At 40.4% G+C, this 18868-nt stretch overlaps 3 protein-coding genes and 1 non-coding gene across 4 annotated transcripts in view; all 4 read right to left on the bottom strand.

Annotated features, from left to right (window-relative positions):
- The window catches only part of spegb (striated muscle enriched protein kinase b), a 29165-nt gene extending 21178 nt beyond the window's left edge, over positions 1–7987 (bottom strand). Inside the window, exon 1 of the mRNA XM_028433808.1 lies at positions 6829–7987. Coding sequence (XP_028289609.1) covers positions 6829–7246 — 418 coding nt within the window. The 5' untranslated portion in view covers positions 7247–7987. The remainder of the gene's footprint in view (positions 1–6828) is intronic.
- A 2125-nt stretch (positions 7988–10112) lies between these two features.
- On the bottom strand, positions 10113–11564 carry LOC114426302 (C-X-C chemokine receptor type 1-like). Its single transcript, XM_028393610.1, has 2 exons — positions 11458–11564; positions 10113–11385 (listed from the first exon to the last, which is right to left on the bottom strand). The coding sequence occupies exons 1-2, from the start codon at positions 11462–11464 to the stop codon at positions 10310–10312; spliced, it is 1083 nt and encodes a 360-aa protein (XP_028249411.1). The 5' UTR covers positions 11465–11564; the 3' UTR covers positions 10113–10309.
- A 2334-nt stretch (positions 11565–13898) lies between these two features.
- Positions 13899–17573, bottom strand: nabp1a (nucleic acid binding protein 1a). The gene is made up of 6 exons (XM_028394489.1): positions 16581–17573; positions 16247–16385; positions 16065–16136; positions 15687–15771; positions 15366–15435; positions 13899–15003 (listed from the first exon to the last, which is right to left on the bottom strand). The coding sequence occupies exons 1-6, from the start codon at positions 16672–16674 to the stop codon at positions 14801–14803; spliced, it is 663 nt and encodes a 220-aa protein (XP_028250290.1). The 5' UTR covers positions 16675–17573; the 3' UTR covers positions 13899–14800.
- Positions 17574–18124: 551 nt separating this feature from the next.
- Positions 18125–18206, bottom strand: trnas-cga (transfer RNA serine (anticodon CGA)). The gene has a single exon. It is a non-coding gene; the product is annotated as a tRNA-Ser (tRNA).
- Positions 18207–18868: the final 662 nt, after the last annotated feature.

Genomic DNA, 18868 nt, shown 5'->3' on the forward strand with positions numbered 1-18868 from the left:
GTCGCATTTGGATCTAATTTTTATCTTCACTTTGCAGGAAGCAGCAATACCATAAAAAATATTCACAATAAGATAAGAATTGTAACTTTCTTCAACTTAAAGTTTAGATTTATATTTTAGATTGCTTCTTTTAGATTCATTTGTCTATTGTTGTCACAGTCTCATCTATGCAGCTGCAGTGTGACATGATGATCTGCAATTGAATATTAAAAATGAACCTATATGAGCAATATTCTTCTTTTTTTCCTTAAAACCTTAAAATTGGTTCCAGCTGTACCATCTGATAGATATGACTGTTCTTCTCAGACTGAGAGATAATCCACTCATTGGTTGAACCTAAAATAGAAAGCCCTATTGAGTCATTGGCATCCCAGCAGCTCTCATGAGGTGTTTGCTTCACAGTAGGTGGAATTACTTATAAAAAAAAAAACAGGCTATTTGTTCTTCCTTGCAGCAGTAAAAGAACACAATGGGCTAATGTGCTGTACATGGCAGAGGAATAGTGAAACCAAACTTATGATACTGTTTACAGCTATTTACATTCTGCTGCAGTTACAGCACACAGTCATACAATATTAATATCGAATGACTACATTTTAGATTTAAAAGTGAAACTCCATTTGCAATGCAATCTTTCTTTTACCAGAATAGCATTCACACATACAGTGCAATGACCTAGACTCACAGCATAAAACTTTGTGTATATGTATATATATATACACTAAGGATCAACTAATTTAAACTGAAATAATAAGGACAGCCATTTTTGAAATGTAACATAATACTGTACTTAATTAAATGACAAAGAAAATAATTGTCCAACACGCATGTTCCTATCAGTCTTTACAGATAACTATTTAGGCTTGATTCTAGCCACAAACAAAGAAACAATAAGCATCAATAAGTACTGAAAGTATACCAGGGTCCAACAGGGTCTGGGTGACATAAATTTCATTATCACAAGGTGTATGCATTGCTCTGCACACAGGTAGTTATAAATACATCCACTGTGCATACACTGAAAAAAAAGAAAATAGATGGTGACTCTAGAGTGACTTTAGGAAGCAAATGTGATGGGAAAAGCATGAAGTATGTGTCAGCGAGGAGTAAGCAATCCCATTGATCTACGTCATGTGTGTGAACAGCTCTGTGGTGTGGTTTAATATGTTATTATGAGGCCATGGTTTGGTTTCAAATAGTATGTGCAATGTTGCCATGATATGATGTATTGCTTCAGCGAAGTTTCACTGAACAAAAGAAGTACGCCTTTGTTCCTGTTCATATGTTTATATGTCTTGTGATGCAAAACAAGAACTAGTATATAGTACTTTAATTTAATTTAATTAACATGAGTTTGACTATTCCATCATTTGACTGTATATTAACATACAGAGATCAGTGGGTGTGAAGAAAGAAGAAACTCCCCCTTAACATCAGTCTCAGAAAAATCACTGTATGACTCACTGTAAACTCCTAAAGTTTTCAGAAGTTAGTACAAAGCTACAGTTATGCTCAGAGCTTGCTGGCTTTCAACCTAATTCCAAACTTACAGTAACATTGTTTTTTTTGCAATTGCCAGGTTGTATGGTCCTTCAAACTGCTGCTGCATCTGACACTGTCAGCTGTAAAAAACATTGTTGTGTTAAGCAGCAATCCTTAAAAATCACCACCCAAATGGATGGATATTGTACAGCGTGACAACACAGATACACAGAACATAGATAGACTGAAATCGCACTTGCCTGATGTTTTCTTTGGTTTGATTTTTTTTTTCACTGCTGGTATGTCCTCGACAGGTATTTTTTGTCTTGGCTTACATTCAGGAGCAGGGTATTCCCCGACATACACCGGGGGTTCCAAGCCATTACTACGCGTATAAATAACAAAATTTTCTATGAAGACATCAGAAAATTTGAATGAAAAAGACTCAGTCTGTTAAATACTGTAACTCTGCTAACATACAGGTGAAAGCCTCTCATTTAAACGCAAAGAGAAAAAGGAAAAAAAGGCACTTTTGGTCCATTATGTAACAAGTCAGAGTCTCAACAGTTCTTCTAAGAGAATCCGTTTGTGAAAAGCATGGAGCGCAGCTCTCCATCCGCAGGTGCAAACGTCTGTTGAATGCATATCATCCACTGTGAGGGAAGCCCCCCAGTCCACACAATAGCCAGCAACAATGTGAGCATCTTCCCCCGCTGCGTTCCACCCCACAGGCAGTGCACACCGATAGGCAGAAAAACCAGTGGGAGTGATCCAGCCCTCTTGAGATCAGCGTTCTACAGCATTGGTTGACATTTTTCATTTTTCCCTTGCTCCCCATGTGTCTGTGTCTTATTCTTCAACTGGTGTAATGAGCCGATGTTGTCGGCAGAGAAAAGGGAGAATCACTGCAACAGCTAAAAGGACCTCCTCACTCCTCACTCCTCTGCATTGCTGGAACAATGTTAGCTCTCACAGCAAATGTGTTATTGGCTGCTTGAGGCTGACTACACAAGCTGTACTCACTGCTATTCTAATAAATAATAAGATGGGTCTGTTGTTCTTCTTATGATTCATTTGGTGTAATAACTGCAGAATATCCTGAAAATGATACATGCCATCTGAATGGCTCAGTATAATGAGAAAGGTTTTCTCATCCTATTTCACCACTGAGTATATATAACTATAAATACAGAGATTCATTTTCATTAAGGCAGAAAGCACAGGTTTAATTACATGGTCTGTTGATTATGTAATTTCAGGTCATGGTGAGTTTCTTTGTGTTTCCTTGGCAGCTGCACTCCTGCTATGGAGCACTTTTTTTCACCCCCACACATCCTTTATGACCTTTACATACTGTATGTCACATCATGATTACATGAAGTATGCTTTAGCACAGATGTGTGGCTATATACTGGACATAATAGTCCTTGCAAATTCTTACTGTAATCAGTTCATCTGAGTAAGGTAGTATTTTCACAGCATGTCGTTTTCAGTGGCTGCTGGTCACAAATACTGAAGGCACAGGCTGCCAGGCTTACTAGCTTTCCCTCTATACAAGGTGTAATGTAACACACACACACAATGGCCTACAGATTCCTCTTCTCTTGAGAATCACAAGCCAGCATTATTTCAATATATCTATGTCTGCGAAAGCATGCTGGTACCACTGAAAAGTATTCGCATCAGTAAGTCTATTAACATTACGAAGTGGGCATGTGAGAAGTGGGTGTGTGAGAACATCGCAACTGTCCAAATTTACATGTGCCTAATTTAGTTTTGCATATCAATTAGGAAACCAATTAACAAGGATATTTGAGAACATTGGTTGCCAAATATTATGAGTGTACAGTTGACACCCGTTGTTTTTTACTCATTTATTTGCCTAGAAACATTCAATTTTGGTGTCAGATCATGTGCAGATTTGGACAAATGTTTTAGATATTTATGTAGTAATTGGTGATTATGGGGTGCCAGAACTAATCCAAATTTATTTACTTCTCCCCTGGGAATCAATAGGCCTGGCTCAGTGAAGTGTCTTGTTTTTCTAAACCTTAGTTTTCTTAGGTATTGCTTATCAGCGTACCTACAGCAAGTCAAGTCATGTTCTGTGGTACAGCACAGTTGGGTGGTTTTGGCATCACATAGGTTAACTCCCAAGAAGGTAGATTGCAACAAGATTAAATGATCATCATTTTCAATCTAGTTTTTCCTGCATTGATTACACTGTGACTGCACTGGATTGACCAAAGTGACCAAACGGAATCCTGTTAAGCTTCCTTTCAATCTACATTTCCTCAGAGGCCTACTGGTCTCTGAAGAGGCTTAATAATTCAAAGCTGGAGACAGATTTCAGTATTTCAACCATGTTTACTCATTCCTATTTTTCATGAGCTGTGACTACTTTTATATTCTGTTTTTAATGCAGGCTAGAAAACTAATACATCCCAAAACCCCACGTAATGATTCTACGAAACAGACTCTGAGTGGTTTTATAGCCCTTGGGCCCTTAGGCTATAAAACCTGGGCTTTCTAGACTCTACAAAAACATGAATTTGTTGATGCACTTATTAAAAGCAACATGGTGATGGAGGGGATTTCCACAGGGTGACTGCGGTCCCACCTGTTCGCTCACATTCACGGTCCAAGAGGAAGACAACATGTGAGGAAACTATCCATACACACTGGAAAAGGGCCACAGTCACACTCAGTAGCGACATCTAAAGTTCCCTGATTGAGGGTTGGCCAAACAGTATAATTACTCTGTAAGCTTTACACAGGCAGTATATAGCTTTCTCAAAGAAAATCCTGCAGTTAATGAGTCACGTAAAGAAAGCCGTCTTCCACAAGACAAATCTCTGATAAAATCCTTGTACACAAACAGACACAGGCTGGTAATCAGAGTGAAACAGTGAGTAGCTACCAGTCAATATATTGTATAAGAGCCATTCAAAGGAAGTGGAAGCTTTGTATCTGTAAGCATAGTTGGATAATAGTTCATGTGCTGCTAATTATTTGATGGTGTTTTCATATTTAAAGATTAAGGCCTTGGCTGGGACTGTACTTTTTTTTAATTCGATAACAAAAAGGATATGATGATGGAAGACGCATGACATCATAGAACATATGGCAGGCATTTTTATGTTTTATATATGCAATAACATGGTGTGGATTCAAATGTAGCTCTTGTCCTGATCAGAGGAGGAGGAGGGGGGGGGGGGGGGGTCAAACAGGGCTCAGCTAAAATTAGCGCTGATGTCTTCCTGTGTAACAGGAGAGACGTTGGCTTGCTAACATCACAAAAATCTAAGGCCTGGCACATTCCACTATATAAATAACTAGGCAGAGTTGGTGGACAAGGGGGGCGGGACAGAGGGACATTTTCAAAGACGGAGTGAGTGAGCGAGTGAGAGAGAGAGAGAGAGAGAGAGAGAGAGAGAGAGTGTGTGTTCAGGCAGTATCACTGAGTGATGGGACAGCTGTAGACTACGCACATGGCATAGCGGCAGAGCTGAATCAAAATGAAGGTTAAAATGGAGCGTCAGAGAGGAAACTTGCCAAACAATAAAACCCAACAGCACAATAAGGATAACACTCACTGGCTAAAATCACATAACTGTGTTTCAGTTATTATACTGCATACCACACAGGTGATAAAGCAGCTCTTTAAAAATATTTCTTCTTTTGTAGCTCTCGTAGTATACTTCCTTTATAAATATATAAAAATATGGTGGTTCCCCTGAAGTGATGCATGCGGTACATAACTGAGGTGTTGACATAGCGATAGTAAAACTGAAAGTAACACATGTAACACACAAATGCACAAATCAATAAAGATCAATAAAGCCCCAATTCTATGCTGGCTGTTAAATAGTGTGTGTGTACAAAGCTCATTCATTTGAGCATGTTCTGTGATCAGCATTGTTTTGTGTTTTGTCTGTACTCACATTGCATTGTGTATATATTTTAGGTGGACTCTGTCCAATATTTATATAGTAAAGGAAATGTAATACACTGTGGTTTCTTGCTGCCTATAGACTAAAAGAGATTCGTGTCATCACGCTATCCAGGCTTCAGACATTACTACTCTGTTGGTACCCAATTTTCATCCTGGGCTTCCTTTTTTCTACAACATCAAAACCAAATATTACTGATGTTTAAAGTCTATTCAGCACTGATGAGTCCTGCCATCTTTGTGCATGCAAACACATATCACATCGCATTATACGTTCTTTCTGCAAGAAAAGGCAGTTTAAAATGACAAAAGAGTATGTCAGCTCCATGCTTATGCTGAGGGCTGCAGGACAATGACAAAGTGCTCGAGCTGATATATGAAAGGCATATACTGAGAGGCTGCTAATGTCATTTTTCAAAGCAGCTGAGGTGGTGAGTGCTCAGGTGAGCTGAATGTAGATCAGTGCTGGGGAGTTTTTGTTGATCAGAATGTGTGATGCATTGGCCATCACAGCATCCTTGGTTAAGACAGTGAGGAAGTGAGGCTCAATTTTTCATGTATAAAGGGGGGGCAAAAGTTCAATTTCATGAATAACTATTTGAATGCTGATCATACATACAGCTTGAATGCCCAACAGCATCAAAGTATAACTTAAGTGGAGCATGACTGATCAATAATATTGCGACCCAACCTATAGATAATTTGGTACAGTCTGTGCTGTTAGATGGGGAAACTTTATTTACATTTATTTACATTTACACAATGCAGAAAAAGCTGCTTGTGGTAATTTAGAAGTGGCGCCATCACATAGATTGTCCAACAGAGTGAGCTGTGACTTCAGTATTTACAACACGCAGCACAAAGAACCTACAGTGCTGAGCAGATGGTGGTGCTAATGTCTTCACAAGTTAACTAGTTTTCTGTTAAAATTACGCATAATAATCTGCCATTTTGACTTACATCACCTTGTTCCTAACAACTGTGCTGTCACTAATGCCTATCATGTCTGTTAGCAAGGCGTTTCCACAAAAACTGCAGACTTAAGATGTTAGCTGGGACTAGTGAGCAAAACAGGCGATAAAGCGATGGGTTTTTGTCCCTACAGGGGGTGGACCTTCTGCATTGCATGCTGGGTACTATCAAAAATTAAACCTACACAAAAGGGTTTTGTCGGTAATGGTCAGTCGTCTTCAAACTGATAGTGATATTTTCATCTACACTCAGTGATAATCAGGTTTGTGGTTTTTCCTCTCATTTAAAGTCAACTTGGTTTGAAAAGGTTTATACCTGGATTAAGGTGTGAATTGGAAAATGTGATCTTCACAAAGAAAGGAGGATTTCTTCCATTAGAAATGCAGTAAAATGTCAATAAAAAAGGTATTTACTGAAATTACCTTCACCAAGATCCAGGACTGCCAGCACCGCACTGCTCCGCGCCTCTCCCAGGTGGTTATTGGCAATGCAGGTGTAGAGACCAGCATCGCTGGGTTTACAATCCCTAATCCAAAGGCCACCATACTCTTGGTTCTCCATGTTGAGGAGCTCGTCGTTGTGGTACCAGTACAGCGAAGGCTGGGGGTCTCCAGCCACGGTTACCTTAAGACGTATGTCACAACCTGTCCCCACAGCGGCGTTCCTCATTTTGCGTGTAAAAACTGGGGGGAACTGGCTGGGAAAATTGGGTCCTTGAGATTCCGGGACAACTTGATCTGGGCTTGCTTTGGACCGCTTTGGGGGGATGATGGGACTTGCTGGTGCCATGGCTTCATCTGCCCCCTTTTTCAGGGTCATTTGCACTTCGGCCTTTCTCATGGTTGAATGATAGTTCCTAAACTGTCTACCTGTATGGCTTAAACACTAAGTGGGCCCTTTCAAAGTAGGTCTAAACCACAATCTGGTCAGGGCGTTACAGTCTATGAGCCAATTTATACATTAAATTGCATGGTTCTCACATTTTGACCATAACATATGTAGGATTGAAAGCTAGTCTTTCTAGGGAAAACAGGTTTTTAGAAACATCTGTAGTGGTTAATTTTTGTCAAAGTGTTGTTTTCTGACCTCAGTCGTTGTCCAGAGAAGAGAAAAAGAAATTGTTGATCACCAGGTAATTAAGCAGATAGAGTTAGCTGCCACCCTCTTGCCCAGAGGTATTTTTAGGGCAAGACCCACTGGATCATGTTGCATTAACAGCTCTCTTGACTTGTCTCTTGGAAGTGACGGCCCTGCTTCTCCACCTCCTTTTCCTGGCGCTCTCCGACTTTTCAATCCGTTTGTAATCTTTTCCCAGGAGTGTGTAACTTGGTTGCGAATCATGCCATGCAGGTCTTCAATAAGTTTCCTCTGTATTCCCAATGGTCTTGAGATTTGTTCTCGCTTTGCTTCAGATTGAATGCACGCATCAAATCCTGCCCAGCAAGTTGCACAGGAACCCCCTCTTCCTCCTCCTCCTTGTCCCATGAGCTAAACCACCCCACTCATGATCTCCCCCTCTACAACTGCCAGTCAGTCTGAAGGGGGAAATGACAGTCACAGCCCAGCAAGCCTTACAATGACAGCTGCATGGCGATCCGTCTGCCCACTCACCGCTAGGCTCCCGCCCCCTCTTTCTTTTTTAGCCAACCTGGGGTCAGTAGAACATGTGAGATGGTGCAACACTTGGCACAGAGGAGGGGGGGGTGGTCGGTATGGGACAGAGACTTCATTTGTAGGTCAAATGTAGAGGCTGATGGTGGAGTCTCAGTAGTGTTGAGGTGGTCATGAAAAAGAAAATGTATCAACAGTGTAAAGCTGGGGCGTCATTTCAAATCAACACGATTGGTACATAGATAATTCCTCCATGAACAACGGCTACCTTTCTGCACAGATTTCTATGTATGTGTTTAAAATTGCTAGAAAGCATTTGTTTCTTACAAAGGAAAGCTGTTGTAAGACTTGTATGAGAGTGTTGGAGGATCAAAACGCAGACTACTAAAGAATAAACTAATAAAAGTGAGATTTATTAGAACATAAAGTTGGAAAAACCTCAATACAAAAATCCCAAAGAGCCAAAAGCCCAACAGGCCAACCATAAACCAAGTTCCAACAAAAGGCCAAACCTGAATATAGACCAACCACAAAAAAGGTGGGCAACATGGGAACACTGGCGTGAAAACGTGACGCTGCGACACAGGGCTCAAATAGACACAGGTGAACACAATCAGGGCGGGGCAGGTAATAACAAATGGAGGAAGTAAAACAGACACACACACACAAGGAAACATGGCTTTTCAAAATAAAACAGGAATCCAAACAAAAACCCAGCAATCAATATCAAAGTAACTAGAGAAGCAGGGAAACCAAGGATCACCGTGAAAACTAAGACAACAAACCAATAATCATAACAGAATTAACGTCAACCGCATGTTAACATTAACAATGTAGCCCATTTGCCTATTTGTTCTATTCTCTGGATTAGAATGAGCTAAACTAGCGAGCAGGCCTACTAATAGTGGTTTGCAGCAGATGTACTAGCTAGTTGTGGTAGCAAATAGCAACATTAGCCACACTAGGGGTTGTTTTAGTACAGGATTAGCAGTAGCTGAAATAGCTAGCAGTGGTTGCAACAGCTGATATGTAGTGCTAGCTAGTAGCCCAATGGTGCAATAGGAGATGTGTTAATAGTAGTATATACCAAAGTAGTGATAGCCATACTGGTATTAGCTGTAGTAGTAGTAGCAGAGCTAATGTGGAAATAGCTCATTGTAATACATTTATCAGCTGTGCTAGTATTAGCAGTACTAATGGGAACACTTACCACAGCATGGTGGCAGCAGTGATGGTTGGATTAGCATTTTTTTTAGATTTTTAGCATCAGTAATGACAGTAAATGGAAACCCTTTGCTTATATAAATATGTATCTTCTCCTTTTGTTTAAAGAAGTGCAGCTTGTCCGCTTATTTTGCAATCAAGAGGCAGAAAATATTGCTCCTTTCTGACCGTAATGACTGGTCTAGTTTTCAGCTGCACTCATCACAACTTCTCTTTTTTTCTCTCCCCTCAAACCAGCTGAGGACGTAACCACAAAACAATAACTTGTCTTCTATCAGCTGTTTATCAAATGAGAAAGCTGTTGTGAAATATGAAGTGACTCAGAAACATAAGAGACAGAAATCTATTTTTAAATTGAACTTTATTCATTTCAACTACAGTATATGGACAATTCAAACTTGCCCATGAATGACAACCAGCTGTCTTTAACAAAATATATACAGTTTTTAAGTAAATCTGAACTTATGATACGTAAGACAAGATAACAGCATCACACACACTGAATAGTGTAAAAACCAGGAAGATTTTTAAACAGGATTCTACCACATTTCAAGAGTTTGTCTCCTTATGCTCGCCTGTGTTGACACTATATTGTGTGTTGAAATTCACTTAAATTTTGACATGTTTTTCACACTTTCGTCAGAGCTAGACATACCTGAAGAAAGAGCGGAATTTAAAGTAATTCACGAAAAAAGTTCAGCCTTTCCTGTAAACATCACTGTACAGAAACCAAAGTATACTTAAAATAAGATTTAAAAAATAGAACTAAGCACACAATTTTTTTTACATGAAAATACTTTGAAGGAATGTAATTTAAAAAAAATACATTTTTTGTAAATAAAAACAAATGTAGCTGAACTTGACCTCTAAATAACACTGTACAGAAACCAAAGTATACTTAAATACAAAAATAGAACTAGCAAAATTATAATTTATTGCAAACTTTTTGTTTTTTCATTTTTGTTTTGTTTTTTTGCAGTACAAGTTAAAAACTACTACGCTACAGATTCTGGTCTATGTAGCCCTCAGTGATATGATCAACTTTTTCAAACTGTCCCCTTGCTGTTCTCACATGAATGTGGATGTGATTTCGGATGAGAGCGAAGACCTGCTGCTCCTTGACAGAGGCGCTCTCTCCAGAATACCCATCTTTGTCAGTATCTGCTTGAGCCTCTTCCTGAATTTCTCACCCACAAAAGCATACAGCACCGGGTTCACACAGCTGTGAAGTAGGCCCAGACTCTGGGTGGCGAACATGGCCCGATCCACCGCCATCCTCGCCGGACACTGGTAGGGCACTATCTTTGACCTGAAAAATGTGTCGGCCATCACTGCGATGTGGTATGGTGTCCAGCAGAGCAGGAAGGCAACCACCACAAACACGATCACCCTCATGGCTCGCTGCCGCTGGAACCCGCCGCGGATGTGAAGGAGGCGCCGGATGGTTATTCCATAACATGGCAGCATGATGGCCAAGGGGACGACGAAACCCAAGGCGTGGCGAAAAATTCTGGTGACCAAGCGCCATTCATCAGCACTGCTGGGGTCATATTGTTCAGCGCAAATTAGGTGACTGGAGTTTTGAGAAGTAAAAGAAGAATTGAAGAATCCTGGCAGGGACAGAAGTGCTCCAACAGCCCAGACGGCACCACAAACAGCCCAGCTGACCAGCTGACGGTTGGCAACGCGGGACTCCGTGGCTCGTACAATGACCGCGTACCGGTCCATGCTGATGCAGGTCAGGAAGAGAATGCTAGAGTAGAAGCTCAGCTCTTGAAAGATGGTGACAATTTTGCACATGGCATCTCCAAACACCCAACCCTGTGTTAGAGAGGTGGCCCAGAATGGTAGGGTGACGGCCAACAGAAGGTCTGCGATGACCAAGTGGAGGAGGTAGAGGTCAGATGGAGGCAGAGACTGCTTGTTTAGACCAATCACCAGCCCCACCACCAGATTTCCAGGAATGGCCAACAGAAAAATAAGGATGTAAAATACACAGACGGCAATGGTCACAGCACCTGGGATGATGTAAGTGTTGCAGGGCTGCGTGGCGGGGTCTAGGTAAAACTCTGACTCATTGTAGGTGAAGTTTAGTTCCTCATAAATAGAACCAAAGTCCAGTTGAAAAGATGATGTGTTTGGATCTGAAGAGGAGAAAAATCAAGAATAAACATGGAGAAATTCACTGTGGACTAAATAAGGATGAAAATACTCACCAGTCATTTTGATGTCTTCTCTACAGGAGGCAGTGAGAATGTCACAAGGAGACAAGGAACAAAAACAGTGTTGGTCTATGCTCTGTATGCTCCTCCCATCAGGCCCATTTTCCTGTTTGCCTCATACATCCATATATTCATGTACACAACAATTTGACTGTGAAGGTGTCATATTTTATCATATATTGTCATATATTGTCATATTTTTTAAATAAAATTAATATTTTTTATTTTATTTGTGTTTATGTTTTTTAGGATAGTTTAGTAGTCATTGTTTGGTTATTTCTTAACCAGTGGTTTCACTAAAATAACGTTGAATCATTGCTGTCATGAGACCTGCTGTCATTATGTATACTAAAAAGAAAGAGAAACTACTAATGAGGGTAATAAATTGAAAATAAACACCAGATGGACGATATTTGCAAAATAATTGAAGAAATGAGCCAATAAAATAAGTGGTTTTCTGTGTTGTTGACATGCAATCTAATAATTTTAAGCCCTTTATGTAAATTTACTGAATAAAAAAAATACAATAAATGCTCCATACATGTGAGAAATACCAAATTAGTTAAATATTTGAAAGAAAACAACCCACAAGCAGTTGAACAAACCGTGCTATAACCTCGCTGTGGGCCTCTTTATCAACACAGTGAAATTTAAAATAACATTAAACCACACGATGGGACCGCACATGGTCTGATCCAGGAAGTGAGGAAGTTCCCAGCTCATGACATGCATCTTTGTTGACACATGAGCGCCCACCATCACACTTCCTGACACACTTGTCATGTGTTTCAACTTCCACTGTCACAAGCACCTATTATTATTATTATTATTATATTATTACAAAGCAGTAGTGGAAGTACAAAAACATGTTTTGAACGTAGGGTTTCAAGTCATGTGGGGCTGTAAGAAAAAATGATAAACGATTAGAACAGTTTTAAAAAATATGTCATTTTTGCAGCCGGAGAGCAGAGAAATAACTAAGAAATTAGGTCTTAAAATGTGTGTGTGAGTGTTCAATATCCAACCTGATATCCTCCAACATAACCAGACATCTCATTATTCTGACTATTATAGGGTGATTTCACACTTTTCTTTCAGACCCTTTCAGGCCTCTAAATGAACTCAGATCGATGACTCGGCATTTTTGCGCATATATGAACACTCCGACCATACCCAGACCCCTATGAAACGAACTGTCCGCAGCACCACAAATCCACCGGGTTCACTTCGCCCCTTTTTTAACTGTATTGTAACATGGCAATAAACAACAATTACATGAAATATAATAATTTACATTTTATGCAAAAGTTATTTAGACACCCAATAAACAATAATTATGGCAATAAATAGTCTCCTCAATTGATTTTTGTGCTCATATGTAATATGAATAACTCTATTTTCCCTATGAATGTGTGCTAATTTAACCTGACACCAGACACCAAACACAGGAAGCAAGCATAGCAGCAGACATTTTGCTTCAAGTGAAAACTACCCAGAATTCAGTGCAGTGGGGGTCTGAAAGCCTGAGGACCTGGTGTGAACAGAAAGATGACTGAGGCCCTGACAAAGCTGAACTGGACCAGAAAGAGAGCCTGGACTGAGTTCTTTTTCTGTTGGTCCACTTAAAGAGGAGTGAGGCTGAATTCTTTTGAAGGGGGTCAAGTGTAAAAACACCCATAGACTGACACCAGACAGTTCTACATTTAATCTGTGATGTATAGGAAGAGCTAAATGACAACAATCGGAATTCTATTTTTTGAGACACTGGCCAGAAAATATGGTTTAGATCACTGACGGCTTAGATATTTGACAGTGAGTTTGACAAAGCGCGTAGAAAGTGTTAACTGAAGAGAAGGAAGTTTTAATTTGAGCAACAATGTTGGTCAGACGTGTAAGGATTGTGGAGTGTACTGTAATGAGGAAGGTTTTAACATACAAGTGTTCTCACAGCCTTACTTTGTTGCTACAGTAGCACACTTGTGTTGACAAGACACTAGACAAGATGAGAAAGTGCAAGTGCGTCGAACATGAAATGGGGCAATATCAACCTCTTAAGGCCAGAATGTTTAGGTGCTTGGTGCAACAGAGGATATGTAGAAAAAGGGGGGTTTTGTTGTATGCAATACATTGCTTCAACATGTGATATGTACATGCTTTTAGTCTTATACACATGGCTCATGTCATTAACACTGTGAGAAAGGGAAATAGATGCAGTCCGTTCACTTCTGCTGGGAACATCTGATTTTACTGGAACCTGCATTGAACAACAGAGAGGTGAAAAGTACACAACTCGGTGCCGAGAGAGAGAGAATCCAGCATCTAAAACGAGAGCTGTGGTTGACACTAGATGGTGCTGTAGAAGGACATTAGATGGGAGGCTTATTATTGATGGCAGCGGGGGCTCTAGAGGGAGTTGCTCACAAGATGGAAGCCTGTTAAAGAATGATTTTTAATTCTCCTGACACAGGGTGTTTGTACACTGTTCTATGCATATTAATGAATGACAGAACTTTAACACAAAGTTCAGGACAGACTACAGAAAACCCAAAAGTGGCAGCAGAATTACTCTAAAATTTATTTGTTGAACCTTTTTGCCAGGTTTTAAAGTGGTCCCACCTTTAGAAGGTACAGTTGATGCAAACAAGAAAAACATCGTCTTATGAAAAAAAAGGTTTAATATCAGTCTACCTAACTATGTTAAAAATTCACAACTAACACCTTTCCTTTCACATAGTCACTTCAAGATACAGTTTGGTTAAGAGTGAAGATCCTGGGTACTCAGTCCAAGAAGTCGTTTTCATCAACTTAAGCCCCCCCCCCCCCCCCCCCCCCACTGAAGAAGCAGAATGTGAGTCTGATTTTAAATGGCAGCCATGCCTCAATATAAATTAAGAGAAGAAAGTGCATCGAGTGTTCAAGTAGGGTGTATAGTTCGAAAAAGGACACAAGAGGGTGAGGGTTACTGTGTGTGTGTGTGGGGAGGTAACACTGGCACAGAGCTGGCAGGTTGAAGTGAAAGTTTAAAGGACGAGGAGTGTAAACTGAAAAAAAGCTGACCGAAAATCATCCACCAGGTCTCAGCTATGCAACAAGTCCTGATAATGCATAGAGCGGTGGATCGCCGTCACATTGTGCTGCTTTACAGAGCACACCACCTGCACTGTATGCGTAACAAACACATGTGACTATGATAGCCTGTATATATAAAAAAAAGGTTTGCAAGTAGTCCCTTATATAACTTTGTTTTGAAAGCCAATGCAGGCTGTGATGAAGAAAAGGGAGAAGACATGTTTAAAAAAAAAAAAGTGTGGGAGCAAAGTGAAGCCAACCCCCTCTTTCATCTTTTGGCACGTCGTGGGTCCCTGCCGTTACTAATGGTAACTGAAGACTTTGCAGCTGTCGGAGGTCCAGAAGCGATAACCGGAGGTCCTCCATTGCCAGGTGTCCGGCCGTTGGGTCGCCCGGCGTTTCCGAACGCGGCATCACGGGGTGCACCAGGTGCTGGGTTGTTGTTGGCAAAAGGTGGCATGGCACCATTACCTGTGAAGAAGAGAAATGCAACTAAGTATTCACAGAAAGGCTGGAAACCTCATCCACCATCTATTTACTCAGGTCTGTACAGCACCGGTGTGGCTAATTAGATTCATGATGGCTACTCTGTTAAACCGTTTGTGGTCTAATTACTGTGCAATGATAGGTCAGTCTCCTACTGGGACATTACATCAGCACAGTCCATACATAATAGTAACAACTGTGCAGTGTGTCATTTAGTTAATTTAAGTCAAAATGCAACAACTACTGACAATGTTGTAGGAGAATCATTTTTCAAGCACCATAATGTCCTGCTGACCAACAACAGCTGTGCTATTCATTTTATTTGCATAAGAAAAAAATGGACTAACCTGGAGGAGCAGGTGTACCTGAATTCTGATTGGGTGGTGAGTTCCCCCTCTGGTTCTGGTCAGGCTTACCCTACCATCAAAAAGCAAATGTCACATTTACACACAGCTGCAGCACAGGAGGCAAAGTTAAGAGCAAATGACATTTGTAAAATATCATTTAAGTTTTTATATAGACTGCAACGGCCACCGCGGCCAGAGAGCGACGTGATTTGTTTTCCAAGTGACAACATTATGACCTAAGCGTTATGACTATGATTCACATAGTATGGTGGTTAAAATGACATTTGCTGACAGGTTTTAGAAAAGTGCTTTGCTACTTACAGACTTGTTTTGTTGGTTTGCTTGTGCTAGGAGCTCAGGGTTTGGTTCACTGAAGTTGGGCACTTCTGAATACACCATGCAGAACCTATCAAGACACTCATTTTAACATTTCATGGTTCAATCATTATTCACACCATTAGCAGCCCCCTCATTTTCTACCAAAAGGAAAAAGGTAAGAACGTTATAGCCTACATGTTAGCAGATGAGAATTTGGAAAGATGACGACATGATTGGTCTTAACTCAACTATGTCAGTGTTATAGAGTACAAACACCCCCCACACACACACAACCTGTAAATGCTTTAACATGCGAGACTTGCCAAGCAGAATTCCATTCATTATAAATAGATATCTGTATGTGACCACTCAGCTACTCACTCTCCAATCTTCTGCAGATCTCCTCCTCTTCCAGTGTATAGAGTCAGGCAGCCTTTCCATATGGACGCATAGCTAATGCATGAACAGAAATGACGTGTTAAACTTGTGCCGTCATTGATCTTTAGGTGAAAAACTATCACTGTCAAACTGAGCAACAGCTGACTGTAAATGAAGAAGCTTACCCTCTAGTCAGCTTGATAATGTCCCCTGGCTGAATGAGGCTGCCAAGTTCATCCCAAACTGATATCGCTATGCTGCCACTCTTGTCTGCCACTTTGCATGAGCGCACCTCATGGCCATCTTTTGTTTTGGTTACTCGTCCTAACGACAACGGGGGAATTTAGCAAAATTGCATAAACAAATAACTTGATCAAATCAACATCTAGATGAAACCTCTAAAAAACTGATACTGTGTGTTTCCAACAATAATCGGTAGCGGTGCGCCTGTCCCTTTAAGAAAAAGGAGCACGAGTTAATGTGAACACAGAGGGAGACCTTCACACAGAAACTACTCACCTATTTCCAAAACGATGAACACGATATTTAAATTTTTCGACCCAGGCTTCACGTCCTTTATCAAAAACAAGGCCTCGTTTGTGGGGGCTGCCATTATTAGTCTGAAGGGGGGGGGAATGACCGCTATCGCTTCCCTTCCCGTCACTTCAACCCAGTGCTAACTTTGTAATTGGTAGCGCTAGTTTGGGCTAAGCTAGCTAACTAGCCTGTTGCTAAATGCTAACGCAACAGTAGTTTCACAAATAATTTTTAATCGTTTTATAAAGTCGGATCCACAGGCTATCTCCTTGGATGGTAGATTACATCCAAGTTAATACCCTAAACGCGCGTGGAAGGGGGAGGAAGAACTAAAAGATACTATTAACAGCTAACTATCACTTGCAGGGTGTTGCTAGCTAGATAGCCCAGCTAAGGAACACTTTGCTAAATGTGTGCTAGCTCGTAGTTAGCTACTTTCTTTTAATTTCATAATACACGTATCTGGACCTATTGCTTTCCACGATTATCGCCATATTGACAGCTGCACTCCTCACATAGCACAAGTTAAAATCGGAATCCAAACGTTTCACCAATGTGATTGTTGAAAATATCAAAATAAAATAAAAACAGTACAAATCCAGAAACGCAAGTCAAATCTGGGGTGTTTTAACAAATGTCACTCCAGAGACTGTGAGTAACACCAGAGCTCGATGTTCGTATTGCCAGGTATTTGTAGATAATAGTATCCCCCGATCATTTAGAATAGACAGTTAATGTCAAATCAATCGACCGCATTTCCTTTGTGTGCCTCTTGTAAGTATAAGGAACTGTTAGCTTTGGTAGCGCTTTGTTTATACGACTAATGTGATTATATCTAACTATCTGTGGCTCCTATGACGTAGTTCGAAACGCCTTATTTCAAATGTCCTGGTAAATAACACCTAAACAACACTAGTGCCCCAAAACGTTGCTTAAAATATGAACAAGCTGTTCACTACACGCTTCCCTGTTTCAACAATGCCCCAAAAAATACGTCAGCGTGTACTGCCGGTCACTTTTATCGAATCCGGACTGTTCCATTGTCGTACTTTGGTAGGGGGTTTCATGTAGAAGTTTCTTTTAGCGTGGTCTCATGCAGACAAATCTAACGATACCCACGATTACATGGATTATGATGTCGTAAATACATTGTTGTAAATGTACAAATATAACGTGCTGAGCTGTTTAGGTAAAAAAAGCAGTTACTTTGAGGATTGTACCAAATAAACTCCCGATCACAGACAACGCGGGACGAGATCATAAGCGAGAGTTCAGTATCTCGTTATAGTCATAAGAGGAACGGGGTGTACATTTTGTAACTTACATGTATTTATCTGTATTTTTAATCATTTCTTTAATCAATATTTTCCTATAAATGTAAACACGGATATCATCAAACCTATTGTGGAACAGATACACTAAAATTATAGGCATACAAATAATATTGCAACATCGTATTTTTAATAATATACTGTGTTGTGTTTGTGAACTACCTAATACCACAGGTTTAGGAAACAAAAAATGAACGTCACGAACAGGATTCGAACCTGTGCGGGGAAACCCCATTGGATTTCGAGTCCAACGCCTTAACCTCTCGGCCACCGTGACTACACAAGCCATTATGGCGGCCAGTTTAAATTTCAAGAACACTCAAACTAACACGTTGCGCCACATGACATTTTTATTGTTTTCTAGTGGAGTAGTGCAATTTTTTTTCGTTTGTTTCCTTGCTTGTAAATCGACCAATTCAGAGTACTGACAGCACGTCGATGAATGGTAACGAAAGAAGCATAAAGTGACAGCATAAGAACGGCCATTAGAGGGAGACAGACACCATCACAACACACCACGGCTCACTCATAGAAGTTGAGAAAACAAAAACTGAAAGTTGTTTCATTTACATTTACGGACACTACAAATGTGTTACAGAACAGACATTGTGTGACCTGATGGAAAAAAGCTTACCTCACACCATCTGCAGGAAATGGGCTATTGAGAACTTTAACATTTACAATTAGAGTAGCCTATCTAGTATTTGTAATGCACCAGGATAGAGTAATACTAACGTCTTTCACATGTCATATTTTTAATTTTTTTTGTTGATAACACTTGAGAAGCACGTCGAATACTCAAGCGCTTGTGTTTTGCTCCCAGCGCAGCACCTGTTTTCTCGCGAGATGTACGAGGTCACGCACCCATACGTGCTACGAACCCACCTGGCACGTTACGTTAGCACTTGAGCGTGATACAAGCAGTAAATCTTCTCTGGG

This window comes from Parambassis ranga, chromosome 21, assembly GCF_900634625.1.
Source record: "Parambassis ranga chromosome 21, fParRan2.1, whole genome shotgun sequence".
Lineage (NCBI taxonomy): Eukaryota > Metazoa > Chordata > Actinopteri > Ambassidae > Parambassis > Parambassis ranga.

Bases quoted from the DNA above. Each gene is read 5' to 3' on its own strand.
- nabp1a (XM_028394489.1), bottom strand. From the start codon at position 16,674: ATGGCAGCCCCCACAAACGAGGCCTTGTTTTTGATAAAGGACGTGAAG. The intron at 16,137-16,246 runs GTAAGCTTCTTC...TTCATGCATTAG, and splicing joins ATTATCAAGCTGACTAGAGG to CTATGCGTCCATATGGAAAG. The intron at 15,772-16,064 runs GTGAGTAGCTGA...GTGTCTTGATAG, and splicing joins GATCTGCAGAAGATTGGAGA to GTTCTGCATGGTGTATTCAG.